This window comes from Bufo bufo, chromosome 5 (assembly GCF_905171765.1).
Source record: "Bufo bufo chromosome 5, aBufBuf1.1, whole genome shotgun sequence".
NCBI classification, from domain to species: Eukaryota; Metazoa; Chordata; class Amphibia; order Anura; family Bufonidae; genus Bufo; species Bufo bufo.
In genome coordinates, this window is record NC_053393.1 from 532,818,867 (window position 1) to 532,833,481 (window position 14,615).

Below are 14,615 nucleotides of genomic sequence, written 5' to 3' on the forward strand. Positions count from 1 at the left end.
CTCAGGATCAGTACAGGATAAGTAATGTATGTACACAGTGACTGCACCAGCAGATTAGTGAGTGCAGCTCTGGAGTATAATACAGGATGTAACTCAGGATCAGTACAGGATAAGTAATGTAATGTATGTACACAGTGACTCCACCAGCAGAATAGTGAGTGCAGCTCTGCAGTATAATACAGGATGTAACTAAGGATCAGTTCAGGATAAGTAATGTAATGTATGTACACAGTGACTGCACCAGCAGAATAGTGAGTGCAGCTCTGGAGTATAATACAGGATGTAACTCGGGATCAGTACAGGAGAAGTAATGGAATGTATGTACACAGTGACTACACCAGCAGAATAGTGAGTGCAGCTCTGGAGTATAATACAGGATGTAACCCAGGATCAGTACAGGATAAGTAATGTATGTACACAGTGACTGCACCAGCAGAATAGTGAGTGCAGCTCTGGAGTATAATACAGGATGTAACTCAGGATCAGTACAGGATAAGTAATGTAATGTATGTACACAGTGACTGCACCAGAAGAATAGTGAGTGCAGCTCTGGAGTATAATACAGGATGTAACTCAGGATCAGTACAGGATAAGTAATGTATGTACACAGTGACTCCACCAGCAGAATAGTGAGTGCAGCTCTGGAGTATAATGCAGGATGTAACTCAGGATCAGTACAGGATAAGTAATGTATGTACACAGTGACTGCACCAGCAGATTAGTGAGTGCAGCTCTGCAGTATAATACAGGATGTAACTAAGGATCAGTTCAGGATAAATAATGTAATGTATGTACACAGTGACTGCACCAGCAGAATAGTGAGTGCAGCTCTGGAGTATAATACAGGATGTAACTCAGGATCATTACAGGATAAGTAATATATGTACACAGTGACTGCTCCAGCAGAATAGTGAGTGCAGCTCTGGAGTATAATACAGGATGTAACTCAGGATCAGTACAGGATAAGTAATGTAATGTATGTACACAGTGACTGCACCAGAAGAATAGTGAGTGCAGCTCTGGAGTATAATACAGGATGTAACTCAGGATCAGTACAGGATAAGTAATGTATGTACACAGTGACTCCACCAGCAGAATAGTGAGTGCAGCTCTGGAGTATAATGCAGGATGTAACTCAGGATCAGTACAGGATAAGTAATGTATGTACACAGTGACTGCACCAGCAGATTAGTGAGTGCAGCTCTGCAGTATAATACAGGATGTAACTAAGGATCAGTTCAGGATAAATAATGTAATGTATGTACACAGTGACTGCACCAGCAGAATAGTGAGTGCAGCTCTGGAGTATAATACAGGATGTAACTCAGGATCATTACAGGATAAGTAATGTAATGTATGTACACAGTGACTGCACCAGCAGAATAGTGAGTGCAGCTCTGGAGTATAATACAGGATGTAACTCAGGATCAGTACAGGATAAGTAATGTAATGTATGTACACAGTGACTGCACCAGCAGAATAGTGAGTGCAGCTCTGGAGTATAATACAGGATGTAACTCGGGATCAGTACAGGAGAAGTAATGGAATGTATGTACACAGTGACTGCTCCAGCAGAATAGTGAGTGCAGCTCTGGAGTATAATACAGGATGTAACTCAGGATCAGTACAGGATAAGTAATGTGTGTACACAGTGACTGCACCAGTAGAATAGTGAGTGCTGCTCTGGGGTATAATACAGGATGTAACTGCATTAGTACAGGATAAGTAATGTATATGACCAAAATTTTAGGTAGATTGTGTGCAAATTTGTTAATAGGTTTGAAAGGATTCAGTTTATCACAATTACTTATTATGTCTCATGCTTTATATTTTAGCCTTTTTATTTATTTTTCAGGTTTATCTCCTTCCCAGAGTTTGTGGCGTTCGAGTCTGTCCTCTGCGCCCCGGATGCTTTATTCATGGTCGCCTTTCAACTCTTTGACAAAACAGGGAAAGGAGAAGTAACTTTTGGTAAATTTCTTGTCTATTTTATTACATGTATTACACATAAGAAAGCGGAGATAACAGGGAAGAAGAGACCTTTACTGATCTGATTTCTAAACTCTACCTCCTGTAAGAACTGAAATCTGATAATGATCACTTGTAAAAACATTTATCAGACACTGGAAAATAAGGTTAGAAATGGTCAGTCTCTTGCTCTTTGAAGTGCCCCCATTGTACAATCACAAGCGCCAGATATGCTGTTTCTGCACAGAAGTCTACTCCAGACCTCCCTGTGTGACATCCCATACAGCTTTCCTTGCCTTTGTCCCCCTTGTTTGCCATGCGTTCATCCCTATGATGTTAGCCCACTTGTTTCCACCTGGCCACACGATAGGGAATTGCGGTCACGTGTGTCCGCTGCCACTCTATTAAACTCTATGGGATTTCTGGAAAAAGCTGAGCGCTGTGCTCTATTAAATAAACAAATAATGGCTGCACACACATATAAGCAGTAAAGCTGAGAAATGGGGATCATTCTAAATTCAAGTGGTACTATACCTACTATTGGAATCAATCGAAGCTCTTAGTGCACATTTTGATCAAACTTGTATCGGGCCCATCCACCACGCGTCAAGGTGGCTTCCGCGGATGGGTCCCTATCGCTGTACTCTATTGCCAGCAGTCCCATAGAGTTGAATAGAATAGAATGGCAGTACTCACATGGGGCTGCGGCTCCATTAAAAACAGGGCCCCTTTTATTATCAGTGGGGACCCCAGAGGTCGGACACTTATACACCTCTATGGAAGGATAGGGGACAAGTTTGTGGTTCTCCTGAGCAGCATTATTACCCATGATGAGGAGGTACAGTCTGATGACAATGTATTTGATGTTCTATCTAGGGACAGCATTTCATAGTTCAGCGACATTGATTTTCACCTAGATCACCCTGCAGAGTCGGCCTATTCCGATGTAGTTTAACTTCAGCCTGCTTTTCCAGCCTCCTGATTGCTATAGTTTTCTCAATGTCAGCACTTTATATAAAGGAAGTAAGGAGAGGTCAGTGGGGAGGGGAGGTGTCTGAAGGCTTGCAGGAGGGATTGGATAGATGAAAATGTAATCCTGTAGTTCACAGGAAGTCAGCCACACAGGAGAGACTGACATACTGGTGGTCAGAATGGGGATCACTGAGCCCAACTGCCCATAATAATAAAAATTAAAAAAAGCTATGTACCTCTTTGGAGTTAATTTTTATTTATTATTGCATTGTTCTCATTTTGAGCTAAAAATATTTTTTCACTTTATAAAAAACTCCTTTTTTTCTGTACAGAGCTGAGACGCTCTAGTAGCACCCTTTGGATTTTCTGTCTTTTTTTCCATCAGACCAGGAGCTGAAAGACTCCTTATCTCTACTCTCTGACCTCCAAAGCATTATAGCTCAGTTCTTATCTTACTGATAAGAATGTGGCTTAAATAAGTGTGTATGACCTCTCAGTAACTTACAGATAAGGATTATTAGATGAAAGTACCAGTCACACAGCTAGAAAAACAGTTAATCCTTTGTGACAGAACAGCTCAATATTTTTAATAAAGGCCAATTGAAAAAAAATTTTTTTAACCAAAAATGAGTAATATGCAATCATAAAAAAAATGCCTCCGTAGGTGTACATAGCCTTTAACCCAGGGCTCGACAAATCCCAGGCGCCAGGTCGCCATGGCGACCAGAAATTTAGTCCTGGCGCTTGGGTATTTGTCAGCCCGTTTTCAAAGGTGCCCGGGCGATGGGTGCGGAGCTGCCGTTCTGTCCGGAGGCAGCACCGTTTGAAACAGCTCATCCAGTCAGTGAGTCACATCACACACAGAGAGCGAGACGCTGGCAGCAGGGAGGGGAGGGGCTCGGGAGGAGTGTAATCTGATCCTAGAGTGGAAGCTGCTTCTGCCAGCCCCTCCCCTCTCCGCCCACCAACCAATCAGAGCTGAGGCAAGGACTAGCAGCTCTAGGTCACTGACACAAGTACAGGAGGGAGTCTAGAAAGAATCGAATGAGTCTCAGGTTAAAAGAATCTAAATATCCGATTAGTTAGTGACTCATTCGATTCTTTGAGTTAAAAGAACAGGTTACACTGAGGCTGTCGGCTGGGACAGGAGCAGAGAGATAAAAGTGACAGGACACAGTTTAGGTTGAATTAACCCTTTAGGATCAAATTGGCTTCTCAAGGAGATATACATGTTAAAAGGCATCCCTTCTTCTGTCTCATTCAGTAGCTATATAACTAAGGCTACTTTCACACTTGCGGCAGGACGGATCCGGCAGGCTGTTCACCCTGTCGGATCCGTCCTTCCGCTGTTTCGCCGGACCACCGCTCCGTCCCCATTGACTATAATGGGGGCAGAGCTCTGGCGCAGCACGGCAGTGCATGGTGAAAGGCCGCCGGACTAAAAGTACTGCATGTCCAACTTTTTAGTCCGGCGGCCTCTTACCGCGAACTGCCGTGCTGTGCCGGAGCTCCACCCCCGTCCCCATTATAGTCAATAGGGTCCGGGGACGGAGCGGCGGTATATGTAACATGGTATACAGCATTATTGGGGGGCTCTATGGAAAAGTGGGGGGGAGCACTATGGGGGCACCTACTGGGGGCTTTATGACGCGGCTCCGCCTGGCTCCTAACTTTTTTAGCTGGCTCCTAGATTCCAAGGAAATTTGTCAAGCCCTGCTTTAACCCCTTAGGGACCCATGACGTACCGGTACGGCATGGATCCCGAGTCCTTAAGGACCCATGACGTACCGGTACGTCCTCTATAGTTCCGATCACGGTGAGCAGGCACCACGGCTAAATGCGCGGGGGGGTCCAGTGTCTACCCCTGTGTCGGCGATCGCGGCTTTTTATTGTGCGGTCGGCGGTGCCATCGGGTCCCCATGGGGCTGTGGGGGGGACCCGATGGCATGGAAGGCAGTGCGATGCCTAAGGAAGTAATCGCGCTGCCTTCCGGTGAAGAGATGGTTCACGCAGGCCGGAAGCTGTATGAGTAATACACACAGTATTACTCATACAGCCAATGCATTCCAATACAGAAGTATTGGAATGCATTGTAAAGGATTAGGGGGGACAAAAAAAAAAGTGAAAAAAAAAAGTTGAAAAAATAAGGTTCCCCCCCAAAAAAAGTTTCAAGTAAAAATAAACAAAAACTTAATTTTCCCCAAATAAAGTAAAAAAAAAATTGGTAAAAAATAGGGGGGAAAAATAAGTATACATATTGGGTATCGCCGCGTCCATATCGACCGGCTCTATAAACATATCGCATGACCTAACCCCTCAGATGATCACCATAAAAAATAAAAACTGTGCTAAATCTGTCACCTTACATCACAAAAAGTGTAACAACAAGCGATCAAAAAGGCGTTTGCCCACCAACATTGTACCAATCTAACAGTCACCTCATCCCGCAAAAAATGAGCCCCTACCTGAGACAATCGCCCAAAAAAAATATGGCTCAGAATATGGAGACACTAAAACATCTTTTTTTTTGTTTTAAAAAAGCTATTATTGTGTAAAACGTATCGACCGGCTCTATAAAAATATCACATGACCTAACCCCTCAGATGAACACCGTAAAAAATAAAAACTGTGCTAAATAAACTATTTTTTGTCACCTTACATCACAAAAAGTGTAATAGCAAGCGATCAAAAAGTCACACGCACCCCAAAATAGTGCCAATAAAACAGTCATCTCATCCCGCAAAAATCATGCCCTACCCAAGGTAATCGCCCAAAAACTGAAAAAATTATGGCTCTCAGACTATAGAAACACTAAAACATGATTTTTTATTTATTATTTTTTGCTTCAAAAAAGAAATCATTGTGTAAAACTTACATAAATAAAAAAAAGTGACAACCTGGTCTATAAAAATATCACATGATCTAACCTGTCAGATGAATGTTGTAAATAACAAAAAATAAAAACTGTGCCAAAACAGCTATTTCTTGTTACCTTGCCTCACAAAAAGTGTAATATATAGCAACCAAAAATCATATGTACCCTAAACTAGTACCAACAATACTGCCACCCTTTCCCGTAGTTTCTAAAATGGGGCAATTTTTTGGGGAGTTTTTACTCTAGGGGTGCATCAGGGGGGCTTCAAATGGTACATGGTGTCAAAAAAACCAGTCCAGCAAAACCTGCCTTCCAAAAACCGTATGGCTTTCCTTTCCTTCTGCGCCCTGCCGTGTGCCCGTACAGCGGTTTACGACCACATATGGGGTGTTTCTGTAAACTACAGAATCAGGGCCATAAATATTGAGTTTGGTTTGACTGTTAACCCTTGCTTTGTAACTGTAAAAAAATTATTAAAATGGAAAATCTGCCAAAAAAGTGAAATTTTGAAATTGTATCTCTATTTTCCATTAATTCTTGTGGAACACCTAAAGGGTTAACAAAGTTTGTAAAATCAGTTTTGAATACCTTGAGGGGTGTAGTTTATAGAATGGGGTCATTTTTGGGTGGTTTCTATTATGTAAGCCTCGCAAAGTGACTTCAGACCTGAACTGGTCCCTAAATTTTTTTTTTTTTTAATTTTTTGGTAAATTTGGTATTTTTTTATAAATAAAAATGATTTTTTTTACTTCATTTTACCAGTGTCATGAAGTACAATATGTGACAAAAATTACATTCTCAGAATGGCCTGGATAAGTCAAAGCGTTTTAAAGTTATCAGCACTTAAAGTGACACTGGTCAGATTTGTAAAAAATTGCCAAGTCCGTAAGGTGAAATAGGGCCGAGTCCTTAAGGGGTTAAAGGGAGTCTGTCATCACAATTTGACATTATACACCGCTTACATAGCGCTGTAGCATAACTATAGATGAGTCAAATGGTTCCTTTATTGTGTTCTAAAGTTCAACAGAGGCAAAATCGCTGTTTTATTCATATGTAAATGAGGGCTCACAGGTGCCCTGGGGCGGCTTTAAAGAGGACCTTTCACTAGAATAAAACCTCTAAACTGACTATACAGACATGTAGAGCGGCGCCCAGGCATCTCCCTGCACTTACTGTTATACCTTGGCGCTGCTCCGTTGTCCCGTTATAGGCTCCGGTATCTTCATAGTTAGGCTCCACCCAGGGGAACCTCCAGGCGTCTCCTTCTCCCAGGCTGTAGCGCTGGCCAATCGCAGCGCTCAGCTCATAGCCTGAGAGGCTTTTTTTTTCTCTCAAGCTATGAGCTGAGCGCTGCGATTGGCCAGCGCTACAGCCTGGGAGAAGGAGACGCCTGGAGGTTCCCCTGGGTGGAGCCTAACTATGAAGATACCGGAGCCTATAACGGAACAACGGAGCGGCGCCCGGGGATAACAGTAAGTGCAGGGAGATCCCTGGGTGCCGCTCTCCATGTCTGTATAGTTAGTTTAGAGGTTTTATTCTAGTGAAAGGTCCTCTTTAAGTGCCCAGGCTGCTCTGCCTTCTCCTTCCCAGCCTGTTGCTTGGCCTGCCCTGTAAGCCTCTTGAGTCATCCAGTGTACTGGCCGAGATCCCGCCGGCGCATGCAGACTGAATGGGGCGATGCCGCTGCCCACAATGGTCATCACAGTGCGCGTGCCCGGGCCGGCGGTGAACTACGCACACTCGTTGGATCTCTGCCAGTACACTGGATGACGCAAGAGGCTTATAGGGCGGGCCAAGCAACAGTCTGGGGAGGGGTTAAGTGAGAAGAAAGCACCGCCCCCTGGGCGCTGGCGAGCCCTCATTTACATATGAATAAATTAGCGATTTTGCTTCTGTTGAACTTCAGAATAACACAACAAAGGTACCATTTGACTCGTGTATAGTTATGATACAGCGCTATGTAAGCAGTGTATGTGAAATTGTGCTGACAGACTCCCTTTAAAGATGCATTTCCAGCTCTGGTTTCCATGACCTTTTCATGACCTAGACTTCAAGTCCACTTCTGGTACCTGCATCTGTCTTGAAAACAGGAGTCCTGTTTGCTGACAGTAAATGGAGAGAGGGCCACGCATGCACAGCTCTCTCCATTCACTTTTATGGGAGTTCTGAGAATGGCTGAGCACTGTTGTACTTGGATGTCCCCTACAAATGAATAGAGAGAGCTGTGCATGCGCCCTCTTCCAGTTGGCCATACTCCATACTCTGACACACCTGTTGGAGCTGTCATGGTGTATAAAGCCTCCTCATTCTAACTGCTCAGATGCTGCTGTCACTACTGACCATGGTGTCTGAAGGGTTAAAGGGCTTTTCCTGGACTCTTATATTGATGACCTATCCTGATCAGTGGGGGGTCCATCATCCAGTAGCCCCACTAATCAGCCATATGAAGAGGCTGTGGTGCTCTGGGAAGCGCTGCGGCCTCTTGTCGGCTTACCAAGCACATCGGTGTTCATTGTCCATTGCAGCTCTACCCCATTCACTTCATTGGTAGTAAGCTGCACTTGGGTCATGTGACCAATGAACTGGACGTCACTGGTCGAAAAAAAAAGAGGCCGCAGCGCTTACAAGAGCGCTGCAGCCTCTTCAAACAGCTTATCGGCGGGGGTGCCGGGTGTTGGACCCCCATGTATTAGACTTGAGGGTAGGTCATCAATATATGCATCCTAGAAAAGCCCTTTAAATTACCAGGATAGTAGATGCCACTGATGCCAGTCACTATGGGCTGGCGTCAGCTGTATGGCACAGCCGGCACCTGCTGCATGGTTGCCGGGTTCAGCTCTTGGTTTCCCATTATGACAGACATGTTCGTTAGATATCAGGAAGGGGTTAGTTAAATGAATGGCGGTCACATGGGTAGGTTCTGCTGTGCTAGCGCCTCCTTGCAGCCATATAAGAAGGGCCTATTATGCTTTTTTGCAATTTGTGCGTTTGTCGACCAGGTTGGCAGCCAATAGCAGGCCGCAATGGGGACGAGCCTCCCTAGCGTCAACCACGATGCTAGGGAGGCTTGTCCCCGTCGCCGCCTCCTATTGGCTGCCTACTGCTACCTCCAGTCGACATCCCCGCTGTCCGCATCTTTTGTGTCCCCATTGAAATTAATGGGTCTGCATCCGACCCACTGACCCACAAAAAATGTGGATTGGATACGGTCCAAAACTAGGGTTGTGTGCATGAGGTCTTTTTCGGATTGATGGAATGGTCCAGGCAAAAACAAATGCACCTTGTCTGTGTTCTATGGTACCTTTTTATTTTTATTTTTTTCTCTTCACTTTACGCATTGCAGTTGAGTGCATTTACTTTGAGATGGATTAGGGTGAGATGTCAATACTTATGATACATGTGCAATGTGGAACTGTTCACATACTTGTATTGTTTGGGTGGGGGGATCACAGATTTGCTTGGTTTGTATTGAACTCTGCACAATGATTGCTGAATGTATATGGCAGCTAAATAGCACTGCTGGACTTGCTAGCTTTGAGCAGAAAAACCTGCCCTCCCTAAAGGATTCTTACCGTCATCTCTTCCCCTGCACAACTTTAATTGACCCCAGGAACTTTACAGCAGGTTATCACCCCTCTTACAGATCACTATCAGGAACTTTTCTTCATGTTATCACCCTGTCACTGTCATCTCTTTCCATGCACAACGTTCAGTGACCACAGGAGCGTTACCTCAGGTTATCGCCCTCTTACCGATCACAGCCCGTCACTCACCTCCTGTGCAGCCACCAGTGACCCCAGGGAGGTACATAATAAATAAAAAAAATAATGGCTGCACACACATATAAGCAGTAAAGCTGAGATTCTAAATTCAAGTGGTACTATACCTACTATTAGGATCAATGGAAGCTCTTAGCGCACATTTTGATCAAACTTGGGAGGTACAGGAACATTTTTTCAGGTTGTCACCCTTTTACCAATCGCAGGCTGTCACTGTCACAACTTCCCGTGCACAACCTTCAGTGACCACAGGAACGTTTCTTCAGGTTGTCACCCTTTTACCAGTCTGGAGGATATGTGCCCTCTGTCACATATAGAGGGGGGGTCTTTTTCATTTCTACCATAGGGGGGAGATAATTGGTCACACACACAATCGCCCTTTGCACTGTTTTATTCTTAGGTGTTTACTGGGATCAGGATCGTGGATATTTTTGGTCTATTTACTTCTGGTAAGATAATGAATAGTAGAAGTTCTTTTCGGCTTTGATACAAAGTGAGCATGTCCAGGTTACTTTTTCCCTTTAAGCTGGAAAACACATGGCAGTGTTGGATGAAGATTAGAAATATATTTTTATATATAAAAAGGCACAAAGTACGTGACTCGGGGAGGCGTTAGACATCGGTAATTGTCTTCATGGGTTCGGCTGTACTTTGCTGAGAACTTTGTGTAGGAAACCTTTGAAAACAGCTTCTGCCGTACATGTATAATTCCCTCCAGTCAGTGTCAAGCCGGGGAGAGATGTGTCACTTTGAATAGAACAACACTAGGGCAATTTCCTTCGCGGTATACAAAAGTGATCTTCCCACACAAAATTCAATAAAACCTCGGCAATTGTGCCTTAAGTACACCGCTCATGTAAATATGATCCACTAATTGTCCTCAGCCACTTTCATTTTATTATATAAAAATCCGGGTGTGCACCTGCATTCATATACGATGACCCCACTCCTGGCACCTGAACGTGCCTGCAATAAATAGAATAGTAATGTAGAATTTAGTATATGGTGAAATTCCTCTAATCTGATTAGGTGATCGCCCATATAATACTCTGCAATGCTTCGGTATTGCATCGCATTACATCACTTTAAGTAGATCTAACCGGCTGCCTATCAGGCCCTGAGGTTGGCATCTGTGCATGGGAGACCATTGTAGAGTGCCTGCCACGGCACGGAGAGACCATTGTAGAGTGCCTGCCACGGCACGGAGAGACCATTGTAGAGTGCCTGCCACGGCACGGAGAGACCATTGTAGAGTGCCTGCCACGGCACGGAGAGACCATTGTAGAGTGCCTGCCACGGCACGGAGAGACCATTGTAGAGTGCCTGCCACTGCACGGGGAGACCATTGTAGAGTGCCTGCCACGGCACGGGGAGACCATTGTAGAGTGCCTGCCACGGCACGGGGAGACCATTGTAGAGTGCCTGCCACGTCACGGAGAGACCATTGTAGAGTGCCTGCCACGTCACGGAGAGACCATTGTAGAGTGCCTGCCACGTCACGGAGAGACCATTGTAGAGTGCCTGCCACGTCACGGAGAGACCATTGTAGAGTGCCTGCCACGTCACGGAGAGACCATTGTAGAGTGCCTGCCACGTCACGGGGAGACCATTGTAGAGTGCCTGCCACGTCACGGGGAGACCATTGTAGAGTGCCTGCCACGTCACGGGGAGACCATTGTAGAGTGCCTGCCACGGCACGGGGAGACCATTGTAGAGGGCCTGTCACGGCACGGAGAGACCATTGTAGAGTGCCTGCCACGGCACTCTACAATCACATCTCGGGGTAGGTGATAATATAAGAGAGGGAGCTGACCGCAGCATCTTACGGACCAACCTCGGAGTTATCTCCAGGCTGAGGTTGAGGAGTTTGCTGGTGACCTCAAGGGAAGGCCCAGACGCAGCTCAGGAGCCTGTGCCTTCTCGGTGTCTGAAAAGTATGGAGGCTCGCATGAACTACCTGCACGCATTATGTCGCAGGGTGGGAACTTCAGATGGCGGGAGGGGGTCCTGTCGGTGAACCATTGATACCAATGAGCCAAGAAGGGTGAGTGGCGTAAGGCAGGGATGCTCAACTTGCGGCCCTCCAGCTGTTCCAAAACTACAACTCCCAGTATGCCTGGACATCCTACAGCTACTAGGGCATGCTGGGAGTTGTAGTTTTGCAACAGCTGGAGGGCCGCAGGTTGAGCATGCCTGGCGTAGGGTACAGCTGGCAGTGTGGACTAGTGTCAGCTTCTGCATGGAGGTCGTAGGCCCTCCCTTTGCTTTTGTGGCTTTTTCCTACATCTCCGTTGTCTTCCAAGTCTCCTTAGATGTCCTGACAGGTTACTTGACCCCAGTGTGTATGTGAGGTAAGGAGATTAGATTTTGGGACCTATTGGGAAGTAATCGGCCTGCACAGCGCTGCAGAATATGTCGGCGCCATATAAGTAACCGGGAATAGATAAATGCAGTACACTGTAGTTTCAAAAAATGCAGCATTAAACCGGATTTTCGGGGCTGATATTGATGGCTTATCCTTAGGCTAACGAAGGGTTGGGCAACCTGCAGCACTCCAGCTGTTGTAAACTACTACTCCCAGCATGCCTACTTGCTGTGCTCTTTTCATAACTCTCATAGAAATAAATGGAGCATGCTGGGAATTGTAGTTTCGCAACAGCTGGAGAGCCGCAGGTTGCCCACCCCTGGGCTAAACCATCAATATCAAATCTGTGGGGTCTGTCTCCGAGCAACACTTCCAATCAGCCGACCGACTGAAGGGGTCGGCACAGGCACAGTGCCACACGTTTAGTAATGGCTGTGCCTGCTACTGCAGCCCATTGCTATTAAAGGAGATGCAATTGGGCTGCAATGCCAGACACTGCCACTATCCTATGTAAGGGCGCTGTGTAAACAATGCAGGGGGAAGCTATGCCCCCCAGAGTGTTGTATCTGTCATCTGATTGGTGGAGACGCTGGGAGCCCCACTGATCAGTCAATACATCATCGATATCAAGGTCCCGATAGATGTTATGTTGATACTGTGAGAGATGACCACACGGTCCTCTACATATTGCAGCCCACAGCTCCAACATGCATGAATGCCATCATTTTTATTCTTCTACCTCACTGGGGTTTTTGCCTTCCTCTGGATGAACTTGCAGGATAGCAGGCAGAACTGGATGGACAAATGTCTTTTTTTCAGCATAACAAACTCCATTACTGTGAATGCAGTAATGTTTATTCTTCTACCTTACCGTTTGTCTTCACAGAGAATGTAAAGCAAGTCTTCGGCCAGACCACCATTCACCAGCATATACCATTCAACTGGGATTGTGAATTCATCCAGCTGCACTTTGGCAAGGACCGCAAGAGGCTTTTGCCCTATGCCGAGTTTACTCAGTTTTTGCTGGTGAGTTCTGGATAGGGATTCTGTCGCAGTCCCGTTGACTTTCATTGCAGTTTTCCATGCTGGGAATAAAGCACTTTGTCGTAGGGTAGAGGTTTGGTGCAGCCTCAACTCCTCACCTGGTAGACCCAATAACAACACTTCACCCCCAACAGGACCATGATCACTTCTGCCCAGACGATGAGCAAAACTAAGTAAGGCGGAAGAAGTCTGCATTCGGTACAACAGGTTCTAGGCAATGTACTAAAAAAAGAGTCTGTATAATAAAAAACACCTTACTGATCCCCCGCCACCTATGTTCCGCTCCGCCCCGGGTCTCTGCGCTTTCTGGCCTAGAAAACCTGGCGTACCATTTCCAAACAATGTGTGAAATTTAACAAATATCATGCCACGTTTGATAAATTTTGTGCAAAGTACTACAACCCAGACAAATATTCTTCTCTTGATAAATTCCTCATTCAATCGTTTTACATTCTAGTGAAATTTTTGGTAATTATATAGTGTTTCCTTAGGCTAGTGTTATAACAGTATTTGATGGGGGATGTTTTTTTTTTGGGAAGGGAATATTTTATGTGCTTTTTTTTTTTTATATTTATTTAATTATTAAACATTTTTATTTTTGTATGCTTTCCCTCCAAGGCAGTGTATGTACTGAACACTTGGAAAACTTTATGTGATTGAATTAAGATTGACAAAGTATGAACTGCACCTGGTGCTGGGTCAGTGATCACACAACCAAGGTGGCGTCACCTTTATTTTGGGTTCTGCAGCAGGGTGTATGTTGAGGTCTCAATAAGACTGGGTGTCGTCTCCCCTTGCTGGAGATACAGGTGGCCCCTCTGGCATTCTGGAGAACCTGAAGAGCACATTGTGTAGCACAGGCAGTGTGTGGCAGCATTATCTTGTTGGACACCACTTCTCGTTACAAAAATGGCAGTAGGACTGGTTCCATGATGTCATGGATATACAGAAGACTGGTCAATGGTCCCTCCACAAATACCAGATGGGAACGGCCATGGCAGCTAATGGCGCCCCACACTATGACACCTGGTGTTGGTCCAGTGTGTCTCCACAGTATGTATAATGGCAGTAGGCGCTCTCCAGCCCTCCTCCGAACTCTGATGAAACCGTCAATGGCAAACGATAGTGTACAGTGATGAAGGCAGGTTCTGCCTTTGTACTAAGTAGCAGGGTTAGGACTCATGCACACGAATGTGTGTGCCCCGTGCCCCCTGCTGTGGGGCGCAAACTGCGGTCTGCAATGCACGGGCAACGTCCATGTGCACACTGTTTGCGGATGTGGACCCATTGACTTGACTGGGTCCACGATCCACAAGAGACAGTCCGCCCGCTAAACAATAGGACGTTCGATTTATTTTGCAGTGCGAAGGCACGGGCCAAAATCCCACGGAGGCGCTTCGTAGTGCTTCCGATCTGTGCCACCGCTCTGTATCTTGAGGATGTGGACCCATTCAGTCAGTGGGTGCACATCCGTGATACAGAGTGCACACGGCCTGTGCCCATATATTGCAGACCTGCTGTTTGTGGTCTACAATACAGACATGGGGCATCTTGCAAGGAGGTCTTTTTTTGACTTTTGAGGGAAAGCAAAAAAAATTAAATAAAAAAAGTA

The 14,615-nt window shown here is 45.6% G+C and overlaps 1 protein-coding gene across 1 annotated transcript in view; it reads left to right on the forward strand.

Annotated features, from left to right (window-relative positions):
- Positions 1 to 14,615, forward strand: part of SLC25A13 (solute carrier family 25 member 13) — a 133,726-nt gene that overhangs the window by 35,293 nt on the left and 83,818 nt on the right. The window contains exons 4-5 of the mRNA XM_040431237.1: positions 1,856 to 1,971; positions 12,846 to 12,985. Of these exons, the coding sequence (XP_040287171.1) occupies positions 1,856 to 1,971; positions 12,846 to 12,985 (256 nt within the window). The remainder of the gene's footprint in view (positions 1 to 1,855; positions 1,972 to 12,845; positions 12,986 to 14,615) is intronic.